The sequence below is a fragment of the Gopherus flavomarginatus genome, chromosome 10 (genome assembly GCF_025201925.1).
Source record: "Gopherus flavomarginatus isolate rGopFla2 chromosome 10, rGopFla2.mat.asm, whole genome shotgun sequence".
Taxonomy (NCBI): Eukaryota; Metazoa; Chordata; order Testudines; family Testudinidae; genus Gopherus; species Gopherus flavomarginatus.
In genome coordinates this window covers 48,812,997-48,836,794 of record NC_066626.1, presented here as the reverse complement: position 1 = coordinate 48,836,794, position 23,798 = coordinate 48,812,997, and the positions used below count along the sequence as shown (strand labels likewise).

Sequence of the window (23,798 nt, the reverse complement as noted above, 5' to 3'; positions counted from 1 at the left end):
GAAAGGCCTTTACACCATAAGAATAATACTCATAAACATTGACAAACCACTGACAAACCAACAAAAACCTTAACCAACCAAAGCAAACATCCCCCAAACTTCTGAAACAAGTCAATCTAACAGCCCCTTCCCACAACAACAATAAAAATAAATCAACAAAATAAACCCTCTAAAATGCTATTGCTATTGATTTTATGTGAAAGATGCCAGATGATGGGCAGTAGTATCAAACCCTTAGATAAAAAGAGAAACATAATAGGAACAAAGAAACTAAAAAATGTTGGATCATGTCTTCCAAGGTTTCGATGGAGATCTGGATGTCTGCTAGCTACTTGTGCATTAATTTAGTGACATTATCAGAGAATCTGCAATGGAAATAACCTCTTTTCCCCAAATAGAATTACTTTTATTCAAAAGCACTGATAAATCATATCTATATCTATCTATCTAACCCAAAAATGAGAGAACAGATTTTTTCCCCCTATCTTATATGGTTATATTTGCTGCTCTTACTCCTTGAAAGATTCTGTTCTGTAATTTCAAATTAGAACATGTTATTAACTTCCCATCACTATGTTTTCTGACCCCAGTTTATTCTCACTAGCAAAGATCATGCTTAGTCCAGACTGGTAGGATCAGGAAAGTGATGGCTTTTAAACTCCCTGGGTTCCATTAGATAAACAATCCTTCCAAAGTAACAGTTCTCTTAGAGCTAGGAAGCCTGACCAGCCTAACATTTGTAGCACACATCCTGTTCTCAGTGGATTTATGTTTACCTTTTATTCTGTGATAATCCTATTCGAAATCCTGAAACAGTGTATCATAGACTTGTGCTTGCTAATCTCTCTAAACTGTTTAAATCTCTCACTATTTAGTCTCTATTTTGAACACTTTGCCAATATGTTTTGGTTAAGTCTTTGATGTAAAAATTCTTTCTCTGTATATACAGTATGTCAGGTTCCCTTGCTTTGGTGGAAATTATGCATTTAAGAAAAGATGTAGAAGCCACTTCAAATTAATTTTGAGATTTATAACTGAAATTTGTTGGTATTTGCTCTGTTATTTCTCAAAGGACTGTATTATCTATTTCACTATTTCATTTATTTCTTTTCTGCTCTTTCTTTTGTTTGTTTTTATACCTCTTCATTCCTTTGTGCTAGTTATTTTAAATCCTCTCTGCAAAATCCTGCTGTTCTTCCTGTTCACTGGTGCAAATGCTAAATTACATTAAAGGTTATTTAACCTTTCTCTACCAGTATCAGCAATGCCATCTTCAGCATGTAGATAAAAATATTTAGTATGACAGCTCTAAGATAGATTCAGTATTTTGAGCTATTGGAAACAAAAAAGTAAGTAACCATTTTATCCAGCAGAAAAAAAGATTTGGTTTCAGGGCATACCTTTCTTCTTGGGATCCTGTTTTAATGCTGACCCCTTATAAGTTAATAGAATCTCTGAGCTTGCCTGACAATGTTCAGAAAATAGCAATAGCAACGGCTTAGAAGAACTTTATAATATTTGTCCCATTCTGTCAATAGAGTGCCTCCTAAATGTCTTCTCTGGCTTTGCCCTCTTAGGTCACACCATCTGAGACAGAAGAAGTGAGAGGGGAGGTGGTTAGCGTGCCAGTGACAAAGTCTCATGATAAGTCTGATTGTGACATGAAGAGTTTTTATGCTGTGACTATGTACGAGGCCAAAAAAGGCCTCTTCATCTCCATCAAAGCAACTGCAAAGAACCATTCTGGGCAGTGGATTGCCCGTTTTTTTCCAGCTACTTCTGCTCAGTTAGATTTGAGAGTTTCTTGCTGTTACTTTATGAATGAAATATGGACCAACATTTCCAAATGTCTTTTGGAGACGCATGATATCAGCTGAAACTCTAACAGATGACTTAGCATTAACTGAAATGCTAGTGATTCTGGGGCATTCCGAACTACATACCTGCAGTTAGATCCATCTCCTTCCTGCCAGTGAACAAGTCCAGCAAGAAAACTCTGGGCTACTTTTTGGTCAACTTTGTCAGTGCCTTCCTTGGGCCCCTAGTAGGATAATGAGGAAAAACTGACTAAGATCTCTTAGTTATGATGATGAAACTCAACTTTATCTCTATCTTGGAATAACTCACTCACTGTGTGAATGAGATTGGGACTTCTATGAAAGCTTGTTTGCTGACATCAAAACCTGACAGAATTGAAGTATTGGTAGACTGGGGAAAAATACACAAGAATCGGTGAAGATTATATCAGCACCTCAGCTGAGGGAGAGCATCCACTGTTTGTTATGCAAATTTGCAATTTGGGGGAATTGTTAAATTCGAGGTAGTTCGTGAATGCTCAGACAGTAACTATGGCCAACAACACTTTTCCATGTGTATCTGGTGAGAAGTGTGCAACCTTTTATTCTGCATGCAGGGCTTGCTATGGTTATCAATGTCTTTATCACCTCAGAATTATGTCACTTTCAGAGCATACTAAAAGCTTGTTAATACACTATATGTTGCCTGTTTATTGAGTGGTGTTTTAGTAGGCAGCAGGTTGTGCTGATGGTCTATAATCTGATCACTTTGAGTGGAATTCAAGGTGTTGGTTCTGCTATATAACTGCTAAACTGTTTGGGAGCTGCCTATCTGAACAAATGCCTTTCTCCTGGGTGATATTCCTGCAATTGCAGCCATTGGAGGTGTGAGCAGCCTTCTACTGTAAAAGGGAGTGGGGATTATTGCCAGTCAATAGCTATAGCATTGCCACTAACAATGAAGTACTTGCTTCTTGGTTCTCTAGCAAGATAGGACAAAAGAAGTAAGAGAGAGAATTTGAGCTTTGGTGGTAGAAATATGAGTAGATTCAGACAAGTTACAACATAAAGAATATTTGTGAGCCTATGACCTGGACACAGAAGAACAAAGACATTCTACCTCTTCATCATCATAGTAGCTATTAAATTAGGGCCTGCTGAATTATTACAGACCATGAATCACCTTGCTAACTCAGGAAGCCTCCACACAACTGAAGAGCCCAGAACTTTCTGCTGTGCAGAGCTATGAGCCTACAAAGAAAATTGCCTATATCTTTTACTGCTTCTCAGGATGGCAGGGACCTCCTGTCAGACACAGGTTTGATAACATCACATTTTGCCTTTTTGCATTTGCCACTCTCATGATAGCAAGTACTGCATGAAGACTGAGCTACCTTCTGTCATTTTGCCTCACGTTCCTTTTGGCTAGTGAAAGAGAGTTAAGAACATCTGCAACCTTTACCAGCTGAGATTGTGAACACCTCCTTAGAGGGCAGGACATCTATCCAACCTAAATCACCACATAATCTGGCCAGTAATTAAGAAACTATCAATCAACAGAATTTACTTTTCCACCCGCTGTCCAGTAACTAACTTTCCATTCCTGACCAAACTAATTGAGAGACTCACCAAGGGTAGTCTCCAACTCAACCTAGATATTGACAGTGTTGTGGACCTCTCCCAGAGAGACTGCAGGCCAAGACATGGGACAGACAGGACACTAGTGCTACCGATTGTGAATTCTCCTTTTGGCCCTGGATAAAATTCTTACATCCACATTCATACTATTGGCCTTCTATGCAGCGGTTGGCATGGCTGATCATGGAATCCTGTTGTCCCATCTCAGAGATGTGCTGGGTGCTAATGAGATCACATTGAGATGATTTCAGTCATTCCTCTCTGACGCCAACCAGAGGGTTATGATGTGTCCATCTGGAGAATGCTGACCTATGGTGTCCCATAGGGATGTGTTCTCAATTTCACCGTTGTCAACATCTGAGAGACTCCAGGAAAGAGAAACATGAAGCAGTGTGGGGTAAAATGTCAGCATTATGCTGATGACCTTCACAATAGAGACAAGCAGCACCATCTACCAGCTATTCAAGGGCCTACCTGGAACTAGAAATTGGATGAAGAGCAGCTTGCAAAACCTGAATCCAGAAAAGACTGATGTGATACTCTGGTGGGGAAAGGGAAGCATTGTGATGAACTTAACTGCTCTGTAACAAAACTTTCAGTTGGACATTAAAGTGCCCAAGTCACTTTTTAAAATGAAACTTAGGCTCCTAAGTCTTTTTGAATATTATACCCCAAGTCTCCTTTTTTTTTAATTCAGCCCAGAAATGGTCGATGAGGCATTAAAAACCTGTTAAAAATGGAAGGACAATTAAAATTAATACTCAAAACAAATATGGGAAACAACCGTAAGTCTTATGTTCTTTATATTATTCCCTAGTCCATCAGCCCAACAACATTGTAAACTCTTTTGGGCAGGAACTGTTCTTTTGGTTTGTGCTTGTACAGCCTCGAGCACAATGGGCTTCTAGTCCATGACTAGAGCTCCTAAGGACTGCAACATTATAAATGAAATTGTTTGTTTATTACATCTCATGTTCTTAACTTTTCTGTTTCATTTTCTTTAAATTATCCCTTTGTGCAAGAGAAAATAGGATATGAAGAACTTGTATGTTAAAATAATACATTTGCTTTGCATAATTAAATGAATATATTGTTTACAAAATTAACTTCCTCAAATGAATACTTTAGGCAAGAACAGCACTGTTAGATTTAATGCATTTATATGCTAGCATGAGATAAAATTGATCTATTAGCTGGCTAGTTCAATGATTATACATTTATTATGCCTCAACTCAGACAGCATCTAGCATGCGTATTTGGATGCTAGCAGCTCTGAACTTTACAGTATAACTAAATACAGGAATAATACTTTATAAATCAGTATTTATTTGCCTCTAAGACTGCATTGCACCAATCTAGTCTGCATTTTCTTGGTTTGATTCCATTTAGTTTCATCAAATTTATAACAACAGTTTGTGCTTAGATTTAATGACTACAGTGATTATCCATTTTTACATGTGAAATGAGATTGTATGCTTACTATATTAAACATGTGCTCAATCTAAATTCACTGGCGCATCAATCCTACAGAGCTAATGTTGATTAGTGCAGATTTTAATACTGTTGTAGAAGATGGTATACCTTTACTGATACATACTAAGAATTATCTTAGCTCTTGCTGCAAAGAGAGAGAGAGAGGGCAAAAGCTGTCCTCATGCATATGACGTGCAGCCCTGGGGAAGATATAAATCTGGAATGAAAACTAATTGCTTTCTACTTTGCTGCACATCCTGTAGTATGCAGTATGGGGCTGGCCAAAAGGAATATATGCTATACATCAGCCATTAGTGATTACTGCAGAAAACTACCGCAGATGCAATAAAATGAAAAGGATGGTTTTAAAATAATACTTTGGAGAATATAGACTTAATTGAATTTTAAATGCGTTTTGACTGCTCGTTGTTGATAGATGAATAAGAAAAGAATATGTAATATTTGATGCAGCTAGTGGAATGGAAAAGCAGTTCTTTTGCATCTGAAAGATAAAATTGACAGCACTTTCCACAGCTGCAGCTATATAATGATATATAATATAAGCAATTCAAAATGATGATAATACACACGATTATATTCTTTTCTTGTCTCAGGAAAGAGAAAAGAATTGTAGCATCTAAAGTGTAGACACACACTGGGTGCATCAAATTAATTTGGTGTGACTGTGTCAGCTCAAGGACACTTCAAAGGACAGAGCTGAGCAAGGCTCAGCCACCAGTGATTTCTTTACTGCAACAGTGTAAAATGCAGCTACAACGAACAGTTTTTTTTAGGTACTTAATACAGTTTTGTAAAGGATACGTTTCACATATGCTTTTAGCAGCTCTTGAGTTCAAACAGCACACTTTTCTATTTCTTTAATTCTGCTATTTTTTGTAAATGTCAAGCTGAAGTTCACAGAAGTGATTTTGAAACAGAAACGCCTCATGAAACCAGATACAACCAGAGAATATCTAGATAATATAACAGTAAGATACCTCCAAACTGTGAAAGCAGTCAAGTTTAGGGTAAACAATTAATATGATCAATTTTAAGCAGGCTTTTTGGATACAAAGGTTAGAATCTTATTATAAAAATGCAAGAAGGTACAGCATAGGATTTATGGTCTATGTATCTAAGTTCATGGGTTCATGAAATAACATATAAACTAAAATGTATTCATTAGTCACAGACATATGTTTAATTATAATCATGCAGATATTTAGTACCTAAAAAGATTAAATCTTACTGTTTCTATGGTTGTGTTTTGTAGGAAAACATAATTTAATGTTCTGCAATGACAGGCTTTCCTGAGCTCCAGATGGCATTTAAGACTTATATAGGACATCTAATAATCAATACATGGCTTATGCAGTGAAGTCTTATTAATTCCATAATTATTTTAGTTATGTGTCAGCAGTCGTGCTGTGTGCATAATTTCGAATGAAACGCTGTACAGACGAGAACCGGGTTTAAGGGAATGAAGGTTTCTGCATTGAAATATATTTTACATTAAGAGAAGATGTTTAAATAGTACTCTTTTAACCCTCACATGGTCTGTATACAGAATGTATTAAGGGTGTAATTAACAGGAATACATATGATCTGAACATCTGCAAACCTCAGTAGATTTCTATAACATTTGCTATTTTCCCAGACAATTCTGGGTTAGGCTTTTCAAACAAAAAATTCCAGCTTTAGAGAAAGCAGAGTATCAAAGGAGTGGAGAAGGGAAAGAAATATGCTTAAAGGATATGTGCAATAGCGAGGAGCGAAAATTTGTGGGTAAGAGGTAGACGTAATGCAGGGTAAGGGATCATTTCCAGGTTCTCAAATAAAATGCATATTTTAGCTGTGTATTCAGTTTATATTTTATTTTTGTTCATAATGTATTCACATCAAAATACAACATACCAGTGTAATTGAACCTTTAAGTGGGGGTGAAAAATGCATTTCAGTGCAATCTTTAAACTTTCTTATAAATATTGCTTATTTATACTAACTGTTAAAACATGGTTTCCTTTTTTGATAGAATTACTGGCCTTGTGGATAGGAGGGAAGCTGTAGTCATGATAGTTCTTTATTTTTAACAAGGCTTTTGACTTAACATTGTCTGACATACTCATCAGCAAACTGGGGAAATGAGGTCTAGATGAAAGTACTATAAGGTGGGTGCACAATTGTTTGAAAGACTGTACTCAAAGGGTACTTATCAATGGTTCTCACTCAAAGTAAGATGATGTATCTAGTGGGGTCCTGCAGAGGTCTGTCCTGATTCTGGTACTAGTCAATATTTTCATTAATAATTTGAATAATGGAGTGGAGAGCATGTTTATAAAATTTGCAGATGATATCCTGCTGGGGAGGGGTTGCAAGCACTTTGGAAGACAGGATTAGAGTTCAAAATGAAATCAACAAAATGAAATTCAGTATCAACAAGTGTGAAGTACTGCACTTAGAATGAAAAATTTGAATGCACGAAAGGGGGAATAACTGGCAAGGTGGTGGTATTCCTAGACAGGATCTGTGCGTTATAGTGGATCACAAATTGAACATGAGTCAACAATGTGATGCAGTTGTGAAATACCATTTGGGGCTGTATTAACCAGAGTGTAATATGTGAGATGTGGGAGATAATTGTCCCCCTGTACTCAGCACTGGTGAGGCCTCAGCTGGAGTACTGTGTCCAGTTCTGGGTGCCACACTTTCAGAAAGTTATGGACAAGTTGGAGAGAGTCCAGAGTAGAGCAGCAAAAAATATAAAAGGTTTAGAAAACCTGACCTATGAGGAAAGATTAAAGAAACTTGTCCTGTTTAGTCTTGAGAAAAGAAGACTGAAGGGGTAACCAATAAGTCTTCAAGTATGTTAAGGCTATTATAAAGAGGGTAGTGATTGATTATTCTCCATGACCAATGAAGGTAGGACAAGAAATAATCAGCTTAATCGTCAGCAAGGGAGATTTAAGTTAGATATTAGGAAAAACTTTCCAATGATAAGGGTAATTAGTACTGGAATAGTCTTCCAAGGAAAGTGTGGAATCCCCAATATTGGAAGTTTTTATGAACACATTGGACAAACACCTGTCAGGGATGATCTAGGGATGGTCCTGCCTCAGTGCAGGATTAGTCTTGAAGTCCTGTTTAGCCCTACATTTCTATGATTCTATGTCTTGTATACTGCAGCAATCTGAGTGAGTCTGGGCACTTGAATGCAGTATTTAGGTAGTTTTTATGGCAATGTTTATACATTTATTTTAAAAAATCAGGTATTTATTTTGCTTTTTGTGAATTTATAAATAACATGCATATTTATCACATAGGTTTTAAATACTGAAATGTTGTCAGTAGTCTGTTGTCAAGATGCTGATGTATATACATCTATAGTTCCATCACCCAGAAAAAATCTGAAGAGAGTGTGTGCACACGTGTGCGTGTGATATCACCTTGCTTCCAACAAAGTAAGTTGCATTTATTATGCAACTTTAAACATCTCATCTGGACTCTGCCTGCTAGCCCATCTTTAACTGGGACTACTACTAAGATTGAAAACTTCTGAGCAGATTACAACAGCGATTATTAAAACACAAACCTATATTAGTCTATACCACCACTTATGTTGGCAGAACTTATGTTGCTCAGGGGTGTGAAAAAAACGCCCTGACAGACATAAATTTTGCTGGCATAAGAGGTAGTGTGCACAGTGGTATGTTGGCGACAGAGCTACCACTGCTCGTTGAGGTGGTTTTATTATGTCTGCGGTGTGGAATGGGCAATATACTGTTCTGAAATAATGACAGGTTTAAGGATATTGATCTCTGCCTCATATATATGATTAGAAATTAGGGCTTATACAACTGAAAAGAGTTGATTCCCAGCTTTCCAGAGTTCTAGCATTAGAATGTTCTGGGATGTTAGGCCTTACAATTATCACATAATTGTGTATGGAAAAGCTATTTTAGATACTTACAGCATGCTAGTTCAATCAGGTCTCGTGTGGGTGTATTTCATCGAGCTGGAAATTACCCTTCCAGCTTGAAGTGTAGACGTACCCTTAGGTACTTGCACTGTGCTCATCATCATGCATTTGAGTATTTGCAGATAGTGGGAGACAAAAATTAGTACCAGTGCAATTTTTAAAACACTTGAAAACATTTAAAAATAGTTTTTTTGTAAAATATCTGGCATATAGAAAATGGGAAGTGGTGTGGAATAAAGGATTTACTGGTATTCATTTGTGATGATGTAAATGGTGAAATCCTGTTCCCAATGGACCCAAGAATCAGGGTTTCACCCTAAATAGCTCAGGGTTTTCACCCAAATCCCTAAAGGACTCATCTTGCTCTTATTGTTTTACCCTGGATGTTTTGTTTATTGTACTATGTGGTTTTAAATTTTGATTATTTCTAAGGAAATAATTTTGTCATAATTTTTTTTAAGGAAAAATCACAGCCTGATAATTGTATAAAGGGCACAAGGCACCAGTAAATGGTAAAAAAAAAAAATCATTGTAATTTTTAATACAAAAAAGCCTGATTCTGATCTAATATCAGTTTCACAGTAGTGTTACTTCATTGACTTCAACAGAATTACTCCTAATTTTCAACCTATGTAAATGAGATGAGAATCAGGCCCAAATGTAAAACCCTGACAAAAATATTGTCTGTAGTTGTGCAGCAGTGAACCATTCCAGGGCCTATGAGAATGTATCTTTTTTTGAGAAAGCATCTTATATATCCCTAAATGTTACGCTTTTATTGCTCTACTGCTACCTATCAAGACATCTTTACACATGGAAAATGAACATACTATATAATTAAAATACTAGGCATTCTCCAGTTTCAAAGTGCTGTACAAGTATTGATTAATTATGCCTCAGAACACCACTATGAGGAAGTATTATTATCCCTATTTTACAGATGGGGAAGCTGAGACACAGAGACTAAGTGACTTTCCCAAAGCCACACAGCAAGTTAGTGACAGAGCCAGGATTAGAAATCAGGACTTTCCAGAGCCCACTCCCAGGCTTTAAGCACTAGACCACATTGTTCACTGAAGTCAGCAAGCATCTCAATGCAGTAATGGACAATTCGAAGGACTCTTGCATGGTCAGTGTGTCCATAAATTTACTTGCAAACTACTCCAATATAACAAGATAATTTCAGCACCTTAGTTCTGAGTCATATAAATTGCTGAGTGTGCAACCTCTTCAAAATGGGCTAAAAGTAAGAAAAGCTACAATGATATGTTATAAAACTCAAGGCTTTGATATACCTGTAGCCTTAGAGCCTGATTCTGCTCCAACTGAAGTCATTGGAAAGACTAATATTGACTTCCATAGAGTCATGGTTGAGTTCTTAATTATTACTGTATTTTAATTGTTAGTCTCGCTCCTTAAACACTTTACTTGAGGGTGAGAGGGGTGCTTAATAAATACAATTATTTTGCATGTACTGAATATCACTTAAGTCATCTAGAATAAGCATTCCACCTTCCATGATTTTCATATGGTGGTTTTGGCCTGTACTTCCTGTCTGAGCCTCTCATTTATGAGAATATTTAAAAATAATGACACTATATAAAGTTTTGCTGAAACATTAATAAAAATATTAAAAATTGAAATTAATTTCCTAATCTTTAGTCACAATGGGAGGCTGTGGTCAGCGTATTTGCCACTATCATTATTCGTTAGTTGTATTGTAGCTGTCCAAGGATCCCAATAGAGATCGGGACCCTATTGTGCAAATTTAGTAGCTGACTTGGGAGGAGAGGGAGTACAGGAACCATGACGTTACCACGGTACTGAGTACAGAATGGTTCTATATGGTGCTTCCTGTTTAATTGGATTTGCTCAGGTTTGACCACTAAAACAGGAGCAGCAGACAACTCTCAATCTAACTATTTTTCCATCTAATGTTAATGGAAGATGCCCTCTTGCAAGGGAAGGAGATCAATTGGACAAAGACTGCCTGAAGATGAAAGGGAAATGTGTGCAGGGGGTGGAGGTGGGAATAAAAAAATCAAAGGTAGAATAATGTGTGCATCAAGTTTATAAATCATAAATTTATAATTTTTAATCAATATTAATGATTTTTTAACTTTTCACTTTATTTTAACTTGTCTACAAATACATTAATTATAAAAACAATGTAATATGGATTAGGATTTTTCCATAATGCTGCTTCCATAGGGCCTTTTCCTAACCGTAATGAGAAACTATTGAGAATGACTTACGCAAGAAGAGCATTACTTCTTACATTGCTGTAATACTTGGCTTTTTGGCTTCATACCGAACAATTCACCCAGGAGCATGGCAGTATTTCAGCGTGACACACACCCTGATGTGTCTTACCGCCTACAATAATTGATTAATTTTGTCTATAATGATAATATGATCAAATGACTTGTAAAAAAAAATGTCCTAGTCCATTCAATAGATTAACTAACTCTAATGTATTAGGAGGCAAAATTATTTCAACAGAAGGCTCCTACCTCCTTGTAAAATTTTTGTTATATACCCTTACCTGATAGAAAGATCTAATAAAGGTACTGTTACCACCTCTTTTTACTAGCCTTGTGCTGATGCAGTTCCCAGACCCTTGTATATGAAATAGCTACAGCATAATAATAGCTATTTGTAAAGGCGAGATGAACCTAGAGTTGCCAACTTTGGTTGGCTGAATTCCTGGAGTTTTCATTACATGACATAATCTTATGATTCCTGGAGACTCCAGGACAATCTTGGAGGGTTGGCAACCCTAGAGGAACCTGAAGCAAAATCTTGGATCCCCAAATGCACAATGTTCAGCTCTAGATCTAGCCCTTGCTGTTTCTCCTTAAAGGAGAAGGGCTTGTGGTGCAATTTCTCTTCATGTTCCTTTCACTCTTTTATCCATTTTTAACTTTAAACACTGGTATTTTAAGCAACTCGTCTGCACCAGGCTTTTACTAGGGTGTGCTTTTCAAGTATAAAAGTCAGGAAAGTCTAAATTCTAATATCATTTTCTAAGCCTCTTCCACTTGCTACTGATGTCATGTAATATATATTCATTATATGTTAATTAATGCTTTTGTTTCTTTAACTTTTTTCTCTTCATCTGATCCAGTAGCCGTTCACAGATAATCGCTTTCAGTCTCTTCCTTTGTAAAATGAAGATAACTGTTTTTCTAAGCACAAATATGCTGCTCCTTGGGAAACCAACATTCAGTTTACTACCTGTGCATCATGGCTGACTTTCCAGGGGGTTAATATCTTTAGGGAATACTGGGTATATTTAATTCATTACAGTCTGTGTCCCAAATAACTGAAACTAGCAGCATGTCATGCCTTTTAGCTTTAACATTAGCTTTCACTGCAGGACACAGTACCAAAGTAGACCATTCCAGCATACAATACACTTACAGTATGATATCAGAGCATAAATTATTTACAATCATAGTATATGTATAGTCAGAATGTAGAGTTGACTGCTTACGCTATTAAAATGTATGGTATAACTACAACATAAAATCAGAGCATTCAGTATACCAAAAATAAATAAATAGAAGGGAGTTTGCATGCAATATATAGAATTAGAGTACACTGTGTACTCTATAACTCTATAGCTGTGTACTCTACAGTGTAACTATAAAGCCTTTGTAAATCTGAAACTAGACAAGTGAAAGCATTAGAGCTCATCTAATAATTGAGACTAATTGCTTTCATGGGATTAGAATTTTTTTCACATCAACATTTTTACTGAGACTAATGTTCTCCAACTTAACCATAGTATTAACACTGCTAATGTTTATGATATTTCTGTTTTGCAAATAGTTCATAATGTCATCTTGTTTACAGAAGTTCTTTTTCCAGAGACAAAAACGTATGCATACAACTGTTTCTCTAAGAGCACAACTGGTCACCTCTTCCTTCATTGTCTGCATAACTTGACTGGCTCATGATTTTATTGCTTCCCAGAAACCAGAGTTTACTCGGCATCTCGCATGGTGTCACAACAGATCTAATTTCTTCACATCAAAGCCAGTTTTAAACACTGCACAATAAAAGCTACCATATGAAGAATAGATTTTAATAAGACAAAAGAGATTCTTTAAACCTTTTGTCTGAGGGAAAAACCGTAAAAGTGAAAATTAAAATGATTTATGCTTACACTTCAATCTTGCTAGCAGGTTACAAAAAGAAAAGATTCCTACATATATATTTCTGTTTTGCAGAGAAATGATGAAGAAGCTGTTGTGGACAGAGGTGGCACTCGTTCCATTCTTAAAACGCATTTTGAAAAGGAAGACTTGGAAGGTGAGAGTTTATTTTCCTGTACATTTCATTGTCTATTTCTTTTCAAAGTGTTGGACACAGTTCCACTCTCATATAAACCTGTGCATGCTCATTGATTTGAATAGGTATTCCAGGGTGTACCTGAAGGCAAAATCGAGACCGCTATTTTTAAAATTTAAAACCAACATTAAAACTTGGGTGATAGGGGATAAGATTTCCTGAGGATATTTTAAGCCCCAATCCTGCAAATGTGCACATATGTAACTTTATACAAATGAGTAATTCTTTCCAGTGAGACTGCCTGTGTGGAAAGCTATGCTCATGCACAGGGCCTGATTAATACAAGGGCTTTAGGGGCTGCAGCTCTGGGCCTCGGACTAAGAGGGCTCCCGCAAAAATAAATCCATATTATATACAATTCAGTGGTCACCAACCCATCGATCACGATCGACTGGTTGATTCTGGAGCTTCTGACAGTCAGTTGCAATCTCTGGGCCACTAAAAGTCCATCGGCGCAGCAGAGCTCAGGCAGGCTGCCTGCATGCTCTGGCCCCATGCTGCTCCTGGAAGTGACTAGTTGCTGGCACATCTCTGTGGCCCCTGGGGAGAGGGGGAGGCAGCTCTGCGTGCTGCTCCCACCTCCAGCACCATCCCTGCAGCTCATTAGCTGGGAACTGGCCAGTGGGAGATGCAGGGGTGGCACTTGCGGGTGCAGGCAGCACACGTAAACATGCTGTCTCCCTCTCCCCAGGGGCATGCAGAGACTGTGCCACTGGCCAGGAGCTGCCTGTGGTAAGTGCCTCCCGGCTGGAGTCTACACCTCGCACCCTCTTCTACACCCCAACCCCCTGCCTCAGGTCAGAATCCCTTCCTGCACCAAACTCTCTCCAAGGTCCCTCACCCTCTCCCACATCCCAACACTCTGCCCCAGCCTGGATCCCTCTCCTGCACCCAAATTCTCTCTCAGAAAAAACCTAATATAACAGCTATTCTAAGGTAAGAAGTTGGCTATTTTGAATTAACTTAACTATATTCTACATGTTTTAAGACTGAAATGTAACCACATAATGCCTTTGTTAATTAAAAGGCAAGTTTAGTATAACGTTAATAGCCTCCATGCCATAGTTATGATCGTTTTGTTTTAAGTTAGGAAAAAGTCTCGTATACAGGGGCTTCACAAAATCTAATAGCCCCAGGCCGACAGGAGAGTTAATCTGACCCTACCCGTGCATAAATGTTTGCAGCATTTAGGGCCCCAGTAAACTGTTTGGCTTCAATGCATGTCCTAAAATACATGATTATTTCGTAAAGAGCCCAGTCCTGCTATCATTGCACATTCAGATCTCCATTAAACAAAATAGATGTTGCATTTTAGAGTTGTGCACTGTCACTCACTTGAATGGGCACTTTATCCTACCCTTTAATGTCAAGGAGTAGTGAGTAATTTAAAGATATGAAGTTCACCATATCACATTGGACTAATAATCCACTTTATCTGGTATCCTTCCTCTAGAAGTGGCCTATGCTTCAGTTTCTAATGTATAGATTGTAAACTCTTTCTTGCCAGGATCTGCCTTTTTATTTGCTGGCAAAATGCCCAGCGTGTTTTTGGTTGCTATGTAAGTAATAGATATGCAAAATTCAACAGCTAATCATGATAGAGTCAAATCCAATTCTGAAAAATATAGGAATGTAGATATTGGGCTTATTTCACCCTAGGCTCCATGATGGAAGAAGCTTGTGCCGGTGTAATATAAGTCTAATCTTTTAAAATAAGTCCTATTTTGCCGGGGAACCCAAAGCTAGCCATTATAATCAAAATGCCACCTGCCATCACTTGGAGTGAATAATCTTTTGAGATGATAATTGAGTCCATCTTGAAAAGGAAAGGAAAAGATGACCAAATTGAAAAATACCCCCAAATCTGGTTTGTTTCTATCCAATACAGATTTCTTTTATCTTTCTTGATGAAACAAAAACAATTCATTTGGACTGAATGAAATGTTTCTACTGTTGATTCAAATATACACCAAATCAAAATGGTTTATTTAAAAATGTCAAAATGAACTGTTTCTACATTTAAAAAAAATTTCTAGCTTTTTTTTTTTTTTTTTTTGGAGGCTCAAACAACTTGCTGAACTCAACACAAATTCACGAATAGTTTTGGTGCTCCAAAAATGCATTTCCTCCTGCTCTAATAGCAAAAAGACACTAATTTGAAATCTCAGTGAAAATTTGAAAAACTATTCTGCTTCCAAGAACATTTCACAAAATGGAAACTGGACAAATTTTCATTGAAGAAACTTTCACTCAATTTTAGTAATTTGGAAAACTAAAAAATCCTGTGGTTTGCCTTGGGAATCTACTAATCTTTTAAAATAATGGCACAATGTTATTAAAATTGATTAGTTGATATAGGATACTGTGGCTAGCAGCTTTTGAGAGAGATTGCTGTAGGATCAACTTGATATCTTTTTAAATGCATAACTGCCACTTCCAGAAATGCCAAGTGGCATAAGAAAGGTTTAATATGCTGTAAATTTGAATAATCCCATTGCTGTTAATAGGATCCTTGCTTGTCCCGCAGACAACTCCAAGCACTCTATCACCTAATTAGATAAATCAATGACTCTTGTAATGGAGAGTGGACATTACTCAGAAGTGTGACTGTCTTATTCCCATCCAATATAATTTATGATGGATTCTCTGGTGAAAGTTTACATTTCCCCTAATTATATAACATGCTTCAGCTATATAATATGTACTTACATAATTAATTAAGTACGTAATTATGTAGCTTAGTTCACCTTGTATAATTAGACAATTAGGTATATTAGTTCTTCATCACATTTATTTAATTACACTTACTGTGTTTTAAAAATGTAAATAAATAATTGCTCAGTATTATAGCAGGACGCTAGTGTTGGCACTGTTAAGGGTCTGTCTGTGCCTTATTCTGTATTTCAGGGATTTATAACCTGGGTGTAAGAAATTAATGTTACTTTAGACCAGGGATAGGCAACCTATGGCACATGTGCCAAAGGCAGCACGCAAGCTGATTTTCAGTGGCACTCACACTGCCCAGGTCCTGGCCACCAGTCCGGAGGGCTCTGCATTTTAATTTAATTTTAAATGAACCTTCTTAAACATTTAAAAAACCTTATTTACTTTACATTCAACAGTAGCTTAGTTATATATTATAGACTTATAGAAACAGATCTTAAAAAATGTTAAAATGTATTACTGGCACACGAAACCTTAAATTAGAGTGAATGAAGACTCGACACACCACTTCCGAAAGGTTGCTGACTCCTGCTTTAGACTGAAACTTGAAATGAATGTTCTTAGGCCAGGAAAGATTTATTTCCCAAAATTTTGAATGACTGGACATTTGGGAGTTTTCAGCTACTGGTGGTGTTTTGTCAAAAAGGTTAGTTTATATTTCTGATATTTCCATTTAAAACATCCTGGGCCAGGTTTTCATCAGCAAATATTTTTATATTCATATATTTGTGCATGCCTAAATTATGTGTGTAGGAACACAGAGTACACATTCCAATTGTGCATTTGAGAGTGCGTATGTCTAGTTAAAAGCCCACTAGCCTGGTGTGCATGTAAATGGGCTTATTCACTTCAGGCATTTGTCTGCATAGTGTAAGTTCAGGAGCTTGCAGTTGTCCTTTTTTTCTCAAACACAACAGCAATTCAGAAATAGATTCTGTGCAAAGCTTTGGCATTCATGTTCACTGCACAAGTAATTCTTTTTCTCACAGTTAATTTTCATAGAGTTCACAAGGTTATGGTCAGTCACTAATATAGAGCAAATTCTTTGGCTGACTGTTACTTGAATGAAGAGAGAAATTAATCTTTAAAAACTAAGCAACAAGTCTAGCACTTTGATATATCCGCACTTTGTATATGTAATCCTGCAGTCCTCTTGCAGGCAAAATTCCCGTTGAAATATTTTGCATTCACATTTCAATAAATGGGAGTTCACCTGAGGTTGATGTAGAGCTTAACAAACTAGCATTGTTACAGGGACTTTACATGCAATTCTGTTGCCATGGCTGCCAATACTTAGTAACATAGCACCTCCCCATAACCGCCGTGAGGGAGCCTCCATCATGCTTCTGACTAAGATCCGTGAGAACAGAAACTTGCCTCTGTACTCGGATCTCTTCAACCACACATCAGTTCTCCGGTCTTCTAGACAATCCTTTTTAGTAACTTATGCTGCCACAGAACATGATGTTGCAATCTGCTTGGTGTAATAAATGGTCAGCAACGACAATCATTAATCACTCTCTTGTCACTGGCCCAACCATCTGCTCACCAGGTTTTGACCTGCCAAGGCACTTGTGGTCATCCGGTGATGGTGTGGCTGATCTGATCTGATTTGTGTCCATTTATCCTTTTCCGTAGAGACTGTCCAGTTTGGACGATGTACATAGCAGAGGGACATTGCTGGCATATGATGGCGTATATTACATTGGTGGATGTGCAGGTGAATGAACCGGTGATCAGCATCACTGGTTCATTCACCTGCACGTCCACCAATGTTATATATGGTATTCGTATTCACCCGCGAAAGCTCACGCTCCAAAACGTCTGTTAGTCTATAAGGTGCCACAGGATTCTTTGCTGCTTTTACAGAACCAAGACATTGCTTCCGAGTAATTGGTTTTAGCCCAGTGGAGGAATGACGTACAGTACACAGAACCAGTTAAGAGAACACCAGGCTATGCAGAAATTCTGTTACAACAAAGGAACCAAGAACCTGAGGCCATTATGCACAGGTGAGCAGATGGTGGGTTCAGCCATCAAATAACCTCACAAAACAATGGCAAAAGGCAACAATCCAAGCTGCAATGGGACCTCAGCTGCCATCTGGTCTGACACAGGAAGGTCATAAGAAACAAAGTATATAAGCAATATAGAGGACCAATAGTACAGAGACAGCAACAGACTAAAAGGAAGTCCCCCCTTCAACGGCAATAACATGAAGTCAGGACTGGTTTGAAGACCAACATGCTTGAAGGAGTATGAGCCCTAACAGACTGCAATGGGCTGGTGGACCCATCTTCCTAGATTGAGCTATGTACTAGTAGTCTCTGGCTGCAGCAGGACAGCAAATACTTGCACAAAAGCTACAACAAAAATAATTGTAAAAGGAAAGATATAGCAACCTGCTTAGAGGATATAGCAATTTGGAGGGAGGAGCACAGATTGAGCATAGATTGCAGAAGGGAAAAGTTTGTAGGAGACACCAAGGAGTCAGTCTTTGTACACATGGCTAGAATACTAGTTGCATTTGGAAGATGGCAACCTCCCCTTCTGAGCATAATGCAGTCCAAAAAATGGTAAGAGTAAACCACATAACATTGCAGCCCACAAAGCAGTATGGTACCCAGCAGTTCACTGCAAGGTAAGAGGTTGGCATTCTCTGTAAAGGGAGTCTGGGTTCCTTTACCCCCTTGCATAGAATCATAGAAGATTAGGGTTGGAAGAGACCTCAGGAGGTCATCTAGTCCAACCCCCTGCTCAAAGCAGGACCAACCTCAACTAAATCCCAGCCAGGGCTCTGTCAAGGATGGAGATTCCACCACCTCCCTATGTAACCCATTCAAGTGCTTCACCACTCTCCTAGTGAAATAGTTTTTCCTAAGAATCCAAAAAACCTGGAGTGAGTGTTCTGGATTCTAAACAAAAAGGAAAACAAAGATCCCTCTACATCTCCAGTGGGTCCAGTTGGAAGAGCTTCTTCAGCCATTCTGCTACTAAGCAACCCCTGCTTTGTGGGGCAAGGGAGCTCTGTTTACCTCTCTGTGTTGCCCTGCACTGGACTTGGATCCTCCCTTTTAAGGAGCTGTGCCTCTCTCTTTGATCAGCCTCACAAATGCACCAAGCGGAGGTTGATTGTGCCCAGGAGAGCTCTTTAACTTCTTCCTGACTGGAGTAAGAACGGGATCCTGTTCCACCAGAAAATGGACGATTAATATTTGGAGGAAAATATTAACACTTGTTTGGTGTCTGCAGTGAACTTTATCATAGTGATGAGAGATCTTAATACCCTTTTGTAAAAAAATGAACCACCTTCTTTAATTTTCCATTGTATGGATCTTTTTCCTCTCTCCACTTTCACATAATGTCCCCGTGGCATCTGCAGCAATTACTGTTATGAAAACGTAAAAATAAGAAGTTATTTAAAGTATTTATAGTTATTTTGTAATGTGATTTAAGAATAAGGAGGTGGGGGAACTATCACCTATGACTTACTAGCTTTCTGTGAATCACCAAGTTGTGTGTAGGCCATGTAGTAAGTGAAGGCCCTGATAAAGGCCCAGTATGAGGCCTGAGGCCTGAACTAAAGTAATGGTCAAGACTTAACTAAAAAGCAAAGTCAAGCTGTGAGCTGGAAGCCGGCCTGGTACTCAGAAGTTGGTAAGGAAAGGGCTGAAGTTGCATAAACATATATTCACCTAGCATACAGAAGTATAAGCACGGTACCAGAACACCTTATACTGGAACATTCCACAGATAAGAAAGAACAGGCCGACCCATCCCAATGACGGGCAAAAGGGTAAAATGATGGATAGAGTTGTTTTGTTCAAACCAACATGTACAAAGTGAGAGGCAGCACCTAACTACATAGAAGGGTTGTACCTTGTACCTTGTTGCGTAGTGGGGTTGCACCTCAATACTGCATCCCTGGGGCAGTGTCTGGGTCCGGCCAAGGGGGCAGTGGAAAGTCCCGCCACTGACTGAGCCGAGTCCGTTGACCGTTGGGCATATATTTGTAGTATGCCTTTTACTAAAGTAACAATCTAGGGGAACTATCGTTGTGTCCAATACGGCAATAAACCTGGCCGACGTGCCTTCGTACCTTACTAGACTCTGTGGTCATTGGGGGTTTTCTTCGAGTCTGCTGTGTCAGCTGCCTTCGAAGAGCTGGGACAGCACACAGGGGGAACACACACACGCAGCCGAGTGATACCAACATTGGAGAGAGCAGAGCACCACACCGGTAGTATCTGACAACACATCTGACAACAGGCCACAGTCTGAAAACCTCAAGATTCTATGATTGGTTATATGCCTGTGGAATAGAGCTGGTTAAACATTTTTCATTAAACTGTTTTTGAAAGAAAATTTGGGTTTTCAACTAAACTATTTTCCACAAAATGTCTGTTTTCTGAGGATAGCTTTTGATTTTTTTCATTGAAAACCAAGTGGCTGAAAATCAAAATATTTCAGTTCTGATATCCTGCCATGGTGTCTCAAGGGAAAGTAGTTTGGTTTCCTCATGACCCCATTCTGCTCTATGGACCAGTTCCCCAGCTGGTCAGATCTCCTATGTACACCATCACCAGGGACTTCCATGATGTAGCCATCTCCTATCCCCATCATGAGAGATGTAGTCCAACCAGAGAGCCTGGCCTGCAGAGGAGAATGGGAGCATGAAGCATTTGAAGTACAACTCCCATGAGAAAACTCAGCAGGATTTCCAAATCCAAAATAGTTTGGTTTTCAATTTTTTTCCAAAAGCCAAATTTGAATGCACAAAATTTAGACCAAAATAAATTTATTTCATTTTTGTTGAAATATAAGGCAGGAAAAAATGTCCATTTTCCCCATCAACGCTTATGGAGCTTAAGGAGCCTTTCACTCTAGCTTAAATAGCTTTCAGCTCATATTGTCTGATATGAATCTGCAGTACAATTTAAACCATAATAATTTTGCAGAAAACAAACCTTTGTGTTCTATTTCAGGGGCTCCGGATTACTGAATTCTCTGCAAATAAGCAGATTATTCTGCCTTTTTGTTTCATCTACTCCTGGTGGAGCTAAGCCCAGTGCTTTCTAAAATAGCCTCTGATTTAGTTGCCATCGTTTTTGGATGACCAATTTTTGAGATGCCTTGAGCCTATAATTTGGAGGAGCTAAGCACTCTCAGCTTCCACTGGTTACAGTTAGAGTAGAGGGTACTTCTGCAAATGAGGCCCAAACTGTCTAAAGACTTCATAGCAAAAAGTTCAGTGCATATAAGAATCATAACATCATTTTACGAAGACTGAAGCCTGTATGGTATTTTATTTGGTGCTGTTATGCAATTGCCACTTGGCAGATACAACTAATAGCAAGTCCAGATCTACCATCCAGGCAAAACAGACTCTTGCTCAGAGTAACAACATATTAAAGACAGCAAAATGTTCAGTAACTGTTCGGATGCTTTCAGCTGGTATGGGGCAGACATTTGCTGGCTTGCCTATGCCAAGAAGCCACCTTAGTAGTCCCAGAAAGCCAAGAGTTGCTGCTGTCCAATATAGTTGTTACTTATGCACAGTGGCGGCTCCAGGCACCAGCGCTCCAAGTGCCTGCCGGGGGTGGCAAGCTACGGGGGGCACCCTGCCAGTCTCTGCGAGAGCAGCAGTCAGGCAGCCTTTGGCGGCGTGCCTGCGGGAGGTCCACCGGTCCCGCAACTTGGGTGGCATTTAGGCGGCGGGTACACCGAAGCCATAGGACCGGTGGACCTCCCGCAGGCAAGCCGCCGAATCCGCGGGACCGGGGACCTCCCGCAGGCATACCGCTGAAGGCTGCCTGACTGCCATGCTTGGGGCGGCAAAAAAGCTAGAGCCGCTCCTGATAATGCATACAGGCTCTTTTCTGCATATTGTAAAAGACAGCCTAGATCTATGTCTAAAGAAGTTCTGATGTTGTTCTTGAGATGGTAAAAAAAGGTCTGTTTACAGGAATAATTAGACCATTAAATAACAGAACCAGATCCAAATTCAGGATAACACCATAATACAAAGAATAATAATAACCAGGCTGGAAATGGATATAGCTAATGGAATGTCTGGGCTCTTCTTACAGCAGGCTTGTTTAATTTAATCTTAAGATAATTTATTCATTATTTATGGTAGTTATGATAACTGACACAGTAATGAGCTCAGCTACTGCTAAAAGTTGTTGAGTATCCTCAACTCTCACTAAAGCATGTGACACTTGAGGGACCTGAGTCCCACACAAGAAGAATTTGGCACCTGGAAGCTCACTGAGAAACAAAAAATCAAAGGATTCATCAGATAAGATACATATCTATGCATAAAAAATCAAGGAAGATGGCTAGAGTTCTTATCCTGTTAGCAAGACCCATAGAATGTAGTGTTATAGAATATTCCTGATCATTTGCTACCAATTTCAGTACTGACAATATATATTTTTTTCATTCTTCTTTGATGAGATTCTGTGAAGACTCTTACTAAATTAACTTCCACTGAATTTTGTTCTGGTCTCTCACCAGGAGGCAGTAAGTCTAGTGGACAAAACACAGGCTTGAGCCTCATGAGACCTGGGTTCAACTCCTGGCTCTGCTGCTATCCTACAGAGTGGCCTTAGGGAAGTCACTTCACCAGACAGTGGCTCTGTTTCCCAAAATGTAAAGTGCTCTGACATCTACAGATGAAAAAGTGCCATATTGAAGCTTTTTACAGTTAAGTCAACCATTTGAAGGTGGTTCTGGTCAAGGAGGAAAAATAACTTTTGAAGTGGTAATGAGAGTGGTTGTGAGCCACTTCAAAAGTTATTTTTCTTCCCTTGGTATCCTACTGTTAACTGAATTGTCTCGTTAGTCTGACCTCACACTTGGTAAGGCAACTCCCATCCCTTCGTGTATTTATACCTGCTCCAATATTGTCCACTCCATGCATCTGATGAAGTGGGTTCTAGCCCACGAAACCTTATGCCTAAATAAATTTGTTAGTCTCTAATGTGCCACAGGACTCCTCGTTGTTTTTGCTGATACAGACTAACACGGCTACCACTCTGAAACCTGTCTTCATATTGTGTCAATAGCGAAGCAGTCATAGGAGAGCCACACAATTGAGATCTGGACATCTGATTTTCCCAAAGCTTAGTGGTGTTTGCAACCTGTAAATTTCAGATCTAGGTTAAAATTTCTCCCAATCTCTCAAAGTATAGGCGTATGTGGATTTCTACTTTTGACTTGGGGCCAGCTCGGATAGTGTTGGTACTGGGAGTATTTTTATGGTATTAGTAGTATTAGAAAAATAATGTATTACTGTTCTTTTTACATTACCTCTAGAGTTGGACAAATACAGCAAACAAATTGCAAATATGCCTTCAATATGAAAGCTACAGATTCATTTTGATAGTATTTATGATTACTTTTCACTTGTCACAAAATTTTATACAAAATAATTTTTGTTGGCTAGCGTGTTTGTGGGAAGATAAATTGTTCCAAAGACTTGCATGAATATTTATTCACAGTGGAAGCTTTTTCACTGTCATCTTGAAAGGTTTTCATGAGATTAGGAGTCCTCCAGTCATGGACTGCTGCACAGTTGGCAATCACACAGGTGCCAAAAGCTTCAGTGATGCAATAAGATTGCCAATGACAGGTAGACTGAACATCCAACCAGACATCTTTAAGACCTAGCTAGAGATTGATCTGGGTGGTGTTTGATCTGCAAGGAGGCTACGTCCTATTGGGATTTGCATGATGATGAAAAATCATGGAGCACAAACACTTTTAGATACACAAAGTGAATTCGGAATTATGAATAGAAGTAACAAAAGCAATAATTGCAAATATATCAG

At 38.6% G+C, this 23,798-nt stretch overlaps 1 protein-coding gene across 5 annotated transcripts in view; it reads left to right on the top strand.

The window, feature by feature from the left end:
* SLC4A10 (solute carrier family 4 member 10) overlaps positions 1-23,798 on the top strand; it is a 331,078-nt gene that overhangs the window by 165,300 nt on the left and 141,980 nt on the right. For all 5 annotated transcript variants that reach the window (XM_050969205.1, XM_050969204.1, XM_050969203.1 and 2 more), the window contains one exon: positions 13,119-13,200. In XM_050969205.1, the coding sequence (XP_050825162.1) occupies positions 13,119-13,200 (82 nt within the window). The remainder of the gene's footprint in view (positions 1-13,118; positions 13,201-23,798) is intronic.